At 36.6% G+C, this 12,443-nt stretch overlaps 1 protein-coding gene and 1 long non-coding RNA gene across 7 annotated transcripts; both read left to right on the top strand.

Annotated features, from left to right (window-relative positions):
* The first annotated feature begins 4,490 nt into the window (after positions 1–4,490).
* Positions 4,491–6,871, top strand: LOC131333985 (replication factor C subunit 3-like). 3 transcript variants are annotated; one of them, XR_009201987.1, is made up of 5 exons: positions 4,491–4,543; positions 4,624–4,780; positions 4,928–5,123; positions 5,836–5,955; positions 6,569–6,871. XR_009201987.1 is itself a non-coding variant. In XM_058368850.1 (3 exons), the coding sequence occupies exons 2-3, from the start codon at positions 4,972–4,974 to the stop codon at positions 6,711–6,713; spliced, it is 297 nt and encodes a 98-aa protein (XP_058224833.1). In that variant the 5' UTR covers positions 4,497–4,780; positions 4,928–4,971; the 3' UTR covers positions 6,714–6,871. The 3 variants fall into 3 exon arrangements, 1 of the variants encoding a protein (XP_058224833.1); XR_009201986.1 differs by having other exon boundaries at positions 4,497–4,780; XM_058368850.1 differs by lacking the exon at positions 5,836–5,955 and having other exon boundaries at positions 4,497–4,780.
* Positions 6,872–6,978: 107 nt separating this feature from the next.
* Positions 6,979–11,186, top strand: LOC131333986 (uncharacterized). 4 transcript variants are annotated; one of them, XR_009201990.1, is made up of 6 exons: positions 6,979–7,183; positions 7,292–7,380; positions 8,131–9,042; positions 9,117–9,171; positions 9,801–9,866; positions 10,893–11,186. It is a non-coding gene; the product is annotated as an uncharacterized LOC131333986 (long non-coding RNA). The 4 variants fall into 4 exon arrangements; XR_009201991.1 differs by lacking the exon at positions 6,979–7,183 and having other exon boundaries at positions 7,230–7,380; positions 8,131–8,187; positions 8,947–9,042; XR_009201989.1 differs by lacking the exon at positions 6,979–7,183 and having other exon boundaries at positions 7,226–7,380.
* The last annotated feature ends 1,257 nt before the right edge of the window (positions 11,187–12,443 follow it).

Genomic DNA, 12,443 nt, shown 5'->3' on the forward strand with positions numbered 1-12,443 from the left:
ACATGTAGTATCTTTACCATACATAAAAGATTTTAATGAAACTCAGATCCCTACAAAATCTAGACCCATTCAGATGAACCCCGAAGCAATGGAAACCTGTAAAAAAGAAATTAATGATTTGCTTAATAATTACATCATTAGAAAAAGTAAATCACCATGGTCATGTCCAGCTTTCTATGTCAACAAAAATGTAGAAAAAGAAAGAGGTGTACCACGATTAGTCATAAATTACAAACCATTAAACACAGTATTAGAATGGATTAGATATCCAATTCCTAATAAAAAGATCTAATCAACAGATTGAGTAATGCAGTCATCTTCTAAAAATTTGATTTATAAAGCGGATTCTGACAAATCCAACTACACCCTAATGACAGGTATAAAACAGCTTTCACTACTCCATTTGGACATTACGAATGGAATGTAATGCCTTTTGGATTAAAAAATGCTCCCAGTGAATTTCAAAACATAATGAATGAAATATTTAATCAATTTAGTCATTTTATTATAGTCTACATAGATGATGTTCTCATCTTTTCAAATTCAATTGATGAACATTGGAAACATTTAAATTCTTTTCTTGAAATTATCAAACATAATGGATTAGTCATTTCAGCTCCCAAAATTAAATTATTTCGAACAAAAATAAGATTTTTAGGATATGATATTCACCAATCAACCATAGCACCAATTAGTAGAGTAATTCAATTTGCTGATAAATTTCCTGATGAAATTATTGACAAAAATCAGTTACAAAGATTTTTAGGATCCTTAAATTATATAGCAGAATTCTATAAAAATCTTAGAAAAATATGTCAGCCCTTATTTGAAAGATTAAGAGACAATCCCCCTCCTTGGTCACCCCTACATACTTCTGTAGTCCAGCAAGTCAAAAAATATGTCAAGTCATTACCATGTCTAGGTATTCCTACAGTCAATTCATTTAAAGTTATTCAAACTGATGCCTCCGACATTGATTACGGTGGCATACTTCTCCAAAGAGTCCATCCTAATTCCCCTGAACAAATTGTTCGCTTTCATTCTGGTCTTTGGAATAAAGCACAAAGCAATTATAGCACTATTAAAAAAGAAATTCTAGCACTAGTATTATGTATTTCAAAATTTCAAGATGATATATTAAACCAAAAGTTTTTAGTCAGAGTTGATTGCAAAAGTGCAAAATATGTTTTAGAAAAAGATGTTAAAAATATAGCCAGTAAACAGATCTTTGCCAAATGGCAGTCAATTTTAAGTATTTTTTATTTTGATATTGAATACATTAAAGGAGATCAAAATTCTATCTCTGATTTTCTTACTAGAGAATTTTTATTCAGTAAGTCATAAAAATTTCTCATTCATCCATCCACTCAAAAAATACTTTCTCGCTATTTAAAATTGTTTTCAACCAACCGCATTTATTATACAGAAGCCCAACTGCAGTCCAGCCATGGCAGAAAAAAGCAAGAAACCAACTCAAACCACCAAAAACCAGCTTGCACTTCCTCCAGCTAACTACGGAAACAAGTATCAAATTCTTGGGCAAATCCCCAAAACTAGTTACAGTTCTGCACTAGCATTCACTCCTTCATCTAGCCACAATATTACACCATCCAACTTAAATATTCCAGTTGATCCCTTTTGTTCAACCCAGTCCATTCAACCTAGTCAACCAAAATTCCCTTACCCAGCAAGGACTACAGAATACGTTCTTAAACCAGTCAGCACCAACCTATTTTCCATTGAACCAGTCCACAAAAACATTCATAACCCAATTGAACTAGTCAAATCCTTTTTCCATCCTGGATGGCATTTCATCCCTGCTCACCCAAATAAAACCTTTCCTTCTACAAAGACATTCTTCTCCACCACAAATCAATTGTAATAAAGCCCATTACTGATAGAGTCAATCCAAATAAAGTTATTTACCATTCCCTCTACATTCATAACATAGTCAGCTTAGATGAATGGGGACACCCATCTCTACTCCGAGATCTCCCTAACCATCCAATTCAATATAATTACTATGATTATATTGATTCATGGTTCAAAGTCATTCTCCATGAGAATGAATCTTTTACCCACTCCTGGTTCTTCTCATTTGACCACAAGTTCAAGTCAGTAATTCCATCTTGGTTCTTTCGATGGTTGAATCAAAATGGTGCCATTCCTGATATCTTACCACTTGAACTTATGGATCAAGTCAATTACAACTTTGTATCAAGTAAACAGCCACACCAGTCAGTTTCCGACTCTCTTGTTATTCATGGCCAAATACAAAGTTCCATGGATTTTCAAATGGAGATATTGCATCATCAACAAAACAGTCACTCGCCAATATCTGGTCAAATGGTGGGATGCATACAAGCATCAACGTGTCATTGAACAAGTCAAGGAGGAATTTCCAATAAAAGTACCAACCCCAGTCAAGATTCCAGCTCAAATTGTGCAAAATCAAACAAGTAAGAAGGCAGCTGTTCTTCCACAACCCAGCTCGCCCACCTTTTCCACTATCAGACTTGGAAGCCCGACACCCAGTTCTTCCAAGCCTTCGAAGTCCAAAACTAAGTGTTCTCAATTATTGATGTTAGCTCAACAGCTAATTGCTCAAGCCAGTCAAGAAGAAGATAAAATTCATCTGAAGAATCAGCCACAGCAACATCCCATAATAACCCATACGGATCAGCTTTTCAAGATGCTCAGGACCCATTTGCCTGAAAAAATCATTCAGGGCATGGCATCCGAAGCAATAGTCAAAAAGCCAGTCACAATAGTCAAAAGTAGTAAAAGCGGTAATTATTTCTGCTTTTGGTCCCATCTGCACCAAAAGAAGAAACAGTCAGCAATCAATTCTGCTTTTGACCCCACCAGCACCGAAAGCAGAAACAGTCACCTACTTTAGTCATTATTCTCCACCGAAAGAGAAAAGTCACCAACTTTAGTCACATGGCTGAGTCATTCAGCACTTGTAAAACTCAGGTCCTTATTCTATAAAAGGATCCGAGAGTAGGAAGTTAAGAAGAGGTTTTTGGGAGAGAATAAGTTTTAGTGAGAAGTTTTAGTCAGAAATTTTAGTAAGAGATTAAAAGAGAGGTTTGGGTTTCAGAAAGAGAATACCCATACTCAGTCAAGTTAGAAGTTCTGCTTCTGTATTCACTGTAAGTCTGAGTTTATTCAACTTACCCTTGTAATCTCACCAGTAAACTGTACGTACTATTCATTTACTATTCATTCACTATTCACTCACGAATTTTACTATTCACTTACTATTCATAATAGAAATCAACTACTGTTCATGATTAAAATCATTTCAGCTTTTACTATTTATGTTTCATACTTACTACAACGAATAATTACTCCTACTGTGCTTGATTGACTATCTCCCCCTTTAAGTAAATCAACCCAATCACTCTGATAACCCATGTTCTTCCCCTGTGTCCCTCCTTCCGCCCCCTCATGGTATCAGAGCCAAGTAGAATTTGTTGAAGGATTAAACTCAAGTAATCTGTAAGTTGTTTTACTCCTGCTTAGTCTTCAATTAGTATTTTACTCCTGTTGAGATTTCAATTAGTATTTTGATTCTATTATCATCAGTTGAGCACCTTGTCTCTGGCCACCTAAAAGTTGTCTGGGTTTCCCTGAAAGTAAGTCCCAGGGTAGGGCAATGAATGGGGTAGGACGAAAAACTTAGGGTATGTGTGTTTGTAGGGTATGTCTCATATCATGATAATCTAGGATTACAATATTAAAAGAAAGATCTTTAGGTTAAAATATTGAAAGAAGAATCTGTAGGATTAAACACAATGAATAGATTATTTAAGTGTAGTTCTTCAGCCAGTTCTTCAATGGCTTCTTTATCTGAGTTACCGGACATAGTCAATCAAGAAGAACATGAGTACCAAGATTTAGATACAGGATTAAATAATTGGAATATTCCCAAAATCCCAATAAAAGAAATTTACAAGTCAAGTTTTGAGATGATGCTTTTCGTACTGATCAAGTAGCAAAAACTGCAGAGCATGTTTATGCTATTACTAAACAAGAAGAGAAATGTGCTCTTCTTAGTCAACATTCAGTCAAACGACACCTCGAAAGAGGATATAAATATATTCATGTAGGGTTAATACAAGTAGCCATTAAACCATTTACAAGAAAAGGGTTATATTCCTCAGTCCTGCTGTCTTTGCGAGACAGTAGATTCACAGTCTATAGTGATAGTCTGTTAGGATTAATGGAGTCAAGCTTACATAATCACTACAACAAATAGGGGCTTTAATAGCATAAATTTATAGCGTTTTTTTGAAAATGCTATTATAGGACGCAACTAATAGCGTTCCTTTAATTAAAATAGAAGGAGGCGTACTGTTTGGACGCGGAAGAATTTTACATAGCGTTCTTCTTTCTCTTCTACAGCGAGCACCTAAAAATTAGGCGCCAATCTCTCACAACCTCTGAAATTTCAATCGATTTCGTGAGATGGCGCTATATTACCCACTTCGTGCAAAGCGGTGTTGGTTGAGGATGGATCGATTACAGCTGTGCTAGGGTTTGTTCCTTCTCCTCTAGTTTTCAATAACCTTCACACCGTAATGATCGACTAATCTTCTCGTTTTTCTACTCCCTCAGAAGCGCTATAATGGACAACCATGGCGACAACAGCTCCCCCAAACAAAGCTACAACAAGGGCAAAAACGTTGTCGCACCTCCCGACACCCTTGGGTAGAAACGTACCGCCCCCCGTCTCTCGCCGACGTGGCCACCCATCGCGACATCATCAACACCAGTAACCACCTCTTTCCCCAATTTCCTAGGGCTTACATAGTACCATTTTTGTATATCTATGTTTTTATTTTTGATCGGTGACTTTCTTCGAACAGTTGATGGGCTTTTTTGAGGTTTGTGTATTTAATTTGGGCATTTTGTCGAACAGTCGAGAACAGATTGCCGCATTTGTTACTGTACGGGCCTCCCGGGATGGGCAAGACGATGCTTGCGGTGGCCCGAAAACTGTACGGGATGCAAATGCACAACATGGTCTTGGAGCTGAATGCGTCGGACGAATGTGGGATCGATATTGTTAGGCAGCAGATTCATGATTTTGCTAGCACTCAGATCTTCTCTTTTGGGTAAACCCTAATTTTCTGTTGTTGGTATTCGTCATTTGTCTGCTGGTAATCGTGTTGTTAGAGACTAGCGGCTGGGGCACACACAATGTTTGTTCAGAAAGAGTTATGTAAAATTTTCGAAACAATTTTGAGTGAAGTAGCAATTTTGAGTAAAAGCCTTCAATCAAAAAGTACATGTACGCTACTTTCGCCATTCGCAATTACACACTCTCAATAGTCATCCAAATTCGTCTTATTCTGCTAATTTAGAGTGATTTGAAGGTATATAGGAATCCTGACTCCTAAGTAAATTTCAAGTGTTATTGGGAATCACAAGCCACACATGGCAATGGCATTGAAGGTGAAAAGGTTTATGTAAATCACATAAGAGAACCCATTGATTATTTCTTTTAAGGTAGAGAGATGATCTTGTGGACCCGAAGCAATCCGTCAGAATCTCTCCCCCACGCAAAAAAATTTATTTGGACCTGTTAGCTTCAACCATAAGACTATTCAAAAATAGATTTCACACTGATTTCGATCTCGCTTGTCTAACGAAAAACTATCAGGAGTTATTTCTAGAAGATGAGGAATCCACGATAAGAGGGACAGATGAACTCTTATAGTCATGTGAAAAGGAAGACTTGGAGGAGATCTTGTTGGTAGCAAAAGAATGGGAAACAAGTAACGCTCTGTTATAGGTTTTGATGTTGTGCTATTTTTGTTTGTTGAGAGGAACTAATCTGATAGAAGATGATCTATATTGACGAAGTGACATGACTGATATCAACGAAGCTGTGGGAACAACCATCGAATGGCCTGCTAACATAGTTTTTATGGACTCTTCGCCAGAGTAATGTACTTTTATTCCCTCTGCCATATCAAAGTATTCTCTCAGATGATAAATGTATGCCTGATAAATTTGCTGCTATGTGACCTTTCAATGGAGAGATGCTAGCAGTACTATTGGGTTTCAAATTAAATATTTTCCTCAACTGTCATAGTGTCATGTTTCATGGGTGTGATTCTCTCTCGTCTGTTGGTTTCCATTGCAATTGAGGATGATTTAAGACTTTGTTCTTGATAATGGTAACCTTGTTGACTGAATTATAGTTTTAGGTCTTGGATATTGGCTATCTTTACTGCTTGCATTACCAATTTTAAGATATCTTTGTTGTTTCTGACATTTGGTGCAGTGACTAGAACTATGTATAGATTGGTCCCCTTGACTCCTCGATAAACTTTAGAGTTGATAATGTTATGTATGAGGCAGATCTAATTTCATATTGATAACCAACTTTTTACCCGAATTGTCATTGGCTGTTTGTTCTTTGATCTTGTTTCTGTTAAATACTTTCCTGTACTCATGGAAGCTGTTCGTAGGTGCCTTACGAGGCAAACTGTTATATATTCTCATCCTTGTCATTTTAATTGGTTTCCTTTTCTCCTTTGTGGATCTGTTGAAGGTCAAAGACGAAGGCGGAGAGGCAGTGCTACCACCCTTGTGGTGGTTCAGAAACCATAACAAAGACGCCACCACAACCCCAAGATTGCAAGATGCTCGCCATGGCACAAAACCACCACAACTCCCAAGATTGGAAGCACAATTAGATTTTCCCCTTTTTGGTTATGCCGATGTTGAGAAAGAGGTAATAAACAGAACTTTTGCATGGGCTGCCCCTTGTCAAGTATCAACTTTGTATGGTTGTGACTTGTGAGGGTTTTTTTCTCTTCCATACATATTGGAGAGAAAAAGATATGAAGAAGCAAAAAAACACTACAACAAATATCACTTTTAATAGCATAATATCATAGCATTTTTTTAGAAATGCTATAAAAGGTAAGCAATAATAGCGTTTTCCTATTGAACACCAAGGAAACGCACGGAAAGCAGAAAAACAGCGTTTCATTTAATCCACCTACAGCGTTCCGCTCAAATAAGAGGCACAAAAATGGCTTCGCGCCCCCAAATCGCATACCCCTTAAAAATTTTCACACGATTTCACTCTGTCGACGAACTCGCGCGAGTGTTCTCCAGTCATGCAAATTGTCTATTCTAGGGTTTTTATCGTGAGTTGAAGGTTAGTTCTTGTTCTTTCAGTTCTCCTAGTATCTGATGATTAACCTCTGATCGATTCCATACTAATCACTCGAGTACTTCATCATATTTCTGCTCTCTCGTTCTGTAGTTGGAGAAGAATCAAAGATCTATTCAGAACTTTTGCACCGATTGAAGCAAAGAGGTCATTGTTCGAATTGTTCGGAGAGTCTTCACCAGGTTTGGTTTGATTTTTTTCTTAATTCTTGCGCAAATACGAAGGTAGGGTTTTAATCTTCCATTATTAGCATTTGATAATCAGTTTAAGATTTCCAAAGTTTTTGCACTTAGAGGGTTTGGAATCGATTTGCATTCAGATAACGTGTTGGGGCTTTTGGGTTGATTCATTCACGCTCAATAAGTTTGCTTGTGAGGCCACATCTATACCCTTGGCTAGCAATTTTTTCTGTTGATCCTCTATGGCTAGCAATTCACTGCTTTACATTCTTTTGTTTTTGAAAAAGACAAAAACTATGGATACAAAAAATTGGGTACACTGAGTAGAGTCGTAAGGGATATGCACAGTTGAAACTGTAATAAACTTGACTAACGCAAGAACGCAAAACATAGAGCTAGAAAATACCAAGAACCAGAAAAGATGCTACAATTTGTAGAGTTGTTCTTTGATCTCGATTTTTCTATTTTTTTGTGAGGAAACACAAATACATACTGATAACTAAACAATTACAAAGGACATATATCTTGGTGTTTTGCAAGGTTACATTGAAAAATTAGATTTATGCCGGTGACTGAGTTGTATAGGAAGGACAGACTTTGTTCTTTTTTCCCTTGTTTATCTAATAAGCAGTTCATTGATTCCACAGTCTCCTCTTTAGTGTGGATTTCATGTTCTCGAAAGCAAAGTATACATGTGTTATTTTACTTGGGTCAGACTGTTAAATATGGAATAATTTGTGAAATCTTATGTAGACACCATTTTGGGACTCCTATATCTCTCTTGATGGTCACAGTTGCAGGTTTGCTGAGGTACTTGAAACTTTTGGTTTATTTACTTATTTCTCTTCAAAAGGTAATCATGCTTATGTGATAAATCACTTTGTTGCATAAGAATATAGCTTTTTTCTGCCTTCGCTATAATAAGTTGGGGAAATCAGTAACGTTTTTTACCCTTTCCATAGTGTGTAAAAGAAGGAAAAAGAGCGCTGAAATTTTTGGCACTCCCGCTCAATTGAAATTATGTTCCCCCAAATATTTGTGATTTTGTTTCAAGCTCCAACTTGTTTCATCCATGGGATTGGTAGTTCCTCAAAAGATTTTGCCGAAATAGCTCTTGTCATACACCGGTGGAAAGGTTTCATCGGAAAGAGCTCGCTACTCTTGTCTTCTTTCTTTGAACTTTGATCTGTTGAGTATACTTGTTGGAGTTGTTTGGAAACTTGTAGAATACAAGTCTGAATCTTACTGTTTTGGCACATTTTAGCCGAAATGTTGAACTTTAAAAGGTGTTGTTCAACTGCTTGCAGCCTTGCACTGGTTTACATATGACTTGAATTATTGAGCTTTTTTCCGGTATGGTTTGATATTTTTAGCCTTAGGATCATGGGCCCTTTGTCACCTTTTAAACTTTTTGTGTTTGATTTTGATACTACAAATTGTTTAAATGTGCAGCCCTAATATCTAAGCAGGATTGCATAGTCTCTTTCTAATTTAACAGAATGTGTAGGAATCAGCCAGCACTAGCTTTTTGGTATTTGTGACTTGTGTTAACAATCAACAATGTTACAGAAGAATGGGCCTAAAGTACTGAGCAAATTTATTGGTGAAACCAAGAAGAATATTAGAGATTATTTGCTGAAGTTGAACAAGATCAGAGAACACAAGGTAAAAGGCTTATGCAAAATTTACTCCAAGCATTCCCTCTGGTGCCTAATGCTTTCATAATTCTGCATTTCAAGGGATCAAAGTGACTTACATGTTATCATATGTGATGAAATTGATGCGATTTGTAAGGTAGGAACTCTTGCTGCTAAAGCTTGAAATTCCTCCTAGCTTCTTGAACTTGGGGATGGGGGAGCATTAGCTATTATAATAAGCTGTGTGGCTAGTATATACATGTGGTTCTATGATGAATGAACTCGTTGTTTTGTTACTTCTTCTTTTGCCTTCTGTTTTCAGATTGACTAATTTGAGGGGTGGAGTATCAGATTGACTACTTTAAGTCTTTCAGGGGCAATTTACATCCACAAATATGCTTCTCAAGCTATAGTTATGTAGTCCGGGAAGCTAAAATATTGAGAACTGCGGTTCACTATTCACAATTTGGTCAATCTACTTTGTAGCCTTGGGCACACATACAAGCCTCGTCTATCTTGTGATGAATAAATTAGATCCCAATAGTTTTTTTGTCCAAAGGCTTTATGATTTCTGGTAGAGTTTATTTGTATATGATTGGATTTTGATGCTAATAAGTGATTAATGTTTACGATAGCCTGGTCTCTTGTGAATCTTTTGTTGTTATCAATGTTAACATTAATCCCTTAGATGTTGGCCAATCAGTTTTGGAACTTTGTTATTACAAGTAATGGCCCCCTTTTGTGTGTGTGTGTGTGTGAAATTTACCATTTGGTTTGCTCTTGCAGTCAAGAGGTTCAACTAGAGACGGTATTGGAGTTCATGGTAGCATTGGTAACCAACTACTAAGAAAGGTTAGTTTTCAACTTGTTTGTACAATAAGTAGGAATGTTTCACACTCTGGTATAGTGCACCATGGTTGGATTTCCCCACGATTCCCATTTTTTCTAAATCCTTTGCTAGTATGTGCTTAGCTGTTAAATCCTAACTCAATTAATTTTTTGAACTTCATAAATAATTGAATGACTACAATTTTTGCAGAATAAGCTTCAATGTGGCTGTTTCTTTGGCCAATTCTTGTCTGAGTTCCTCATGGTTACCTGTCTTTAGATGTCACATTTGTGTTCTATGTTTGTGATGCAATTTATCGCCAAGCCGGGTTTTGGCTGTCTCAGTGTAACTTATTTTCCAGGATATGCCATTTCATTGTGTTTCTCAAGTAGCAACTAGGGTGACAGATGATTCTGAGAAAGACGAGTAGTTTGTTGTTAAAGTTCTTCATTTTGGTAGAGAATCTAGAAAGTAAGTTTATTTCCGCCCAACAATTTTATGGATGGCTCCTTGTCTTTTTTCTTCTTAGTTCTTTTCTTGTCTTTTTTTTTTTTCTTTTTCCTTTTGACCAAGGAATAAGGGCAAGTGAAGCTTGATTCGATAACTTGTGGAAGCGAAATCAAGTTATTCACATTTCTAATTCCACAGTTTGGTTGAGCCACTCCATCACTTTGGCTAGCTGATGATCTAATTTGTTTGTTGAGCGAAAAATGGCTACTGCTTCTTGCTAAGTATTGGAGTGAAAGTCCAATGAAAACCAATAGTTTGATTCTTCTTTTGTGGTGACTGGTATGATTTTACGAGAAGCAGTTCAGTGTGTGTTTACTCTCTTTCAATTTGAGAAGTTCTATATTGAATCCCATACTCGATTAGAAATCCTTTAGCATACTCTTGCATGATTCTAGTACTGTGGTTTCTTCCATTTTGGAAATGATTTTTGAGAATCAGAGCAGTTTATCTCAATTATTTTGGTTTCTGTGTTAACTGGATCAAATGTGGGCTACTGCTACCTCTTATTACTGATGAGATCATCTTTACAATGTTGATAGTTTCAGGAAGTACTAGCTGCCTATGTCACAGATCATACCTTTCCCAAAACGGATGAAATCTCACGGGTTCAAGATTTCCGTCCCGGAGAAAAGGTTTTAGCTCTGTATCTAGATACAACTGCATTATATGACGATGGATCTTTGCCTCAAAGGGTTGTACCATTTCACAGGGTAGTTGGTCGTCCCGGTGGACATAGTCGATAGTTTTTCCTTCTCCTCCCATAGATGTGAATAGGTAAATATATGCAGTTCATACGCATTTCTATCTTCGTAAACGTTGTAGGTACATGGCTATGTTTGCATAAACCTTAAACGCTGTTGCATGGATCTCAAAAAGTTTTTCTTTCAAATATTAGTTCAGCTCTTTCTTATTTCAGAAAGTAATTCATTTTTGAAGGCTTGAGCCTTGGTTAAGAAAGTATTTCAGAAAGTAATTCATTTATGACTTGTATGGTATCTCTTACTCCCCGAAAGGGAATTATAGGCTTGAGTCTTGGTTAAGAAAGTATTTCAGAAAGTAATTCATCTATTTGTTCTCTGCACGATATATCAGACTAAAGGGGAAACTATGAAAAAAAAATCCAAACTAGCTGAGTTGGGAATCGGTGGGCGTAGTCTTGCTCTTATTTAGTAGTATTTATCACACTGTCTACATGATGATGATGATGATGATATATACACTACTAATACATGCATACTGTCGAAATACATGCATTCTGACTTAGCTGTTCATGTAGTCGTACTGTAGTATTAATTAGCATGCATGAGCCATGCTTGACTTTGTTAAACCCACCACCACCTCTTTTATTAGTCCAAGATAAGAAGCATAGATACGGATACGGGACACGGACACGATATGTACGGAGAGTATCCGAGAGTATCGATATCCGATACGGATACCGATACGTGGTACGGAAGCCAAAATAGAGTATCCATGCTTTAGAGGCTGCTTGAGCATTAAATTCACTCATTCGTTATTTGTGTGTTCTACTTGTTATATATGTTCATAGTCTCATTGGTCATTTACGATGATTTTTTATTATGCAATTTTTAGGATGATACGGAAAAAATTGAACATGATACACCAAGCTCACCTTGGAATAATCTAAAAGAAGATGCTATTTCTAATTGAAATGTTAAGTAGAAATTGTTATGACTCAATCAAATTGAAATGTTTGCTTCTCCCATATGTAGGTTTATGGGTTGATAAAGAAGTGTTGTGACGTTTTGCTGAAGATATAGGTATGATCTTGCTAGTGTGATGGCTGTCATTATCGCTTGGTTGATTGAAGCCTTTTTGTTGATACTTATGGGATGGAGAGATTTTGGAAGGACTGTTTTGGTTGAAGCCTTTTTGTTAATATTTTGGCGTAAGGTTTGAACTCCACTTTTGGAATATATAGATGTTTTGGAAAGTCTTTTTGTTGATATTTAGTGACAAGGCTTGTACTCCACTTTTGGGATACATAGATATTTTGGAAGGCCTTTTTGTTGATACTTGGTAACAAGGCTTGTACTAGATAGAAATGTTGGAAGGACATTTAGTATATT

The sequence above is a fragment of the Rhododendron vialii genome, chromosome 7a (assembly GCF_030253575.1).
Source record: "Rhododendron vialii isolate Sample 1 chromosome 7a, ASM3025357v1".
In the NCBI taxonomy this organism is placed as follows: domain Eukaryota; kingdom Viridiplantae; phylum Streptophyta; class Magnoliopsida; order Ericales; family Ericaceae; genus Rhododendron; species Rhododendron vialii.

Coding starts and splice junctions, on each gene's coding strand:
- LOC131333985 (XM_058368850.1), top strand. CDS start 4,972: ATGGGCAAGACGATGCTTGCGGTGGCCCGAAAACTGTACGGGATGCAA. Junction 5,124..6,568: donor ACTCAGATCTTCTCTTTTGG/GTAAACCCTAAT, acceptor GATCTGTTGAAG/GTCAAAGACGAAGGCGGAGA.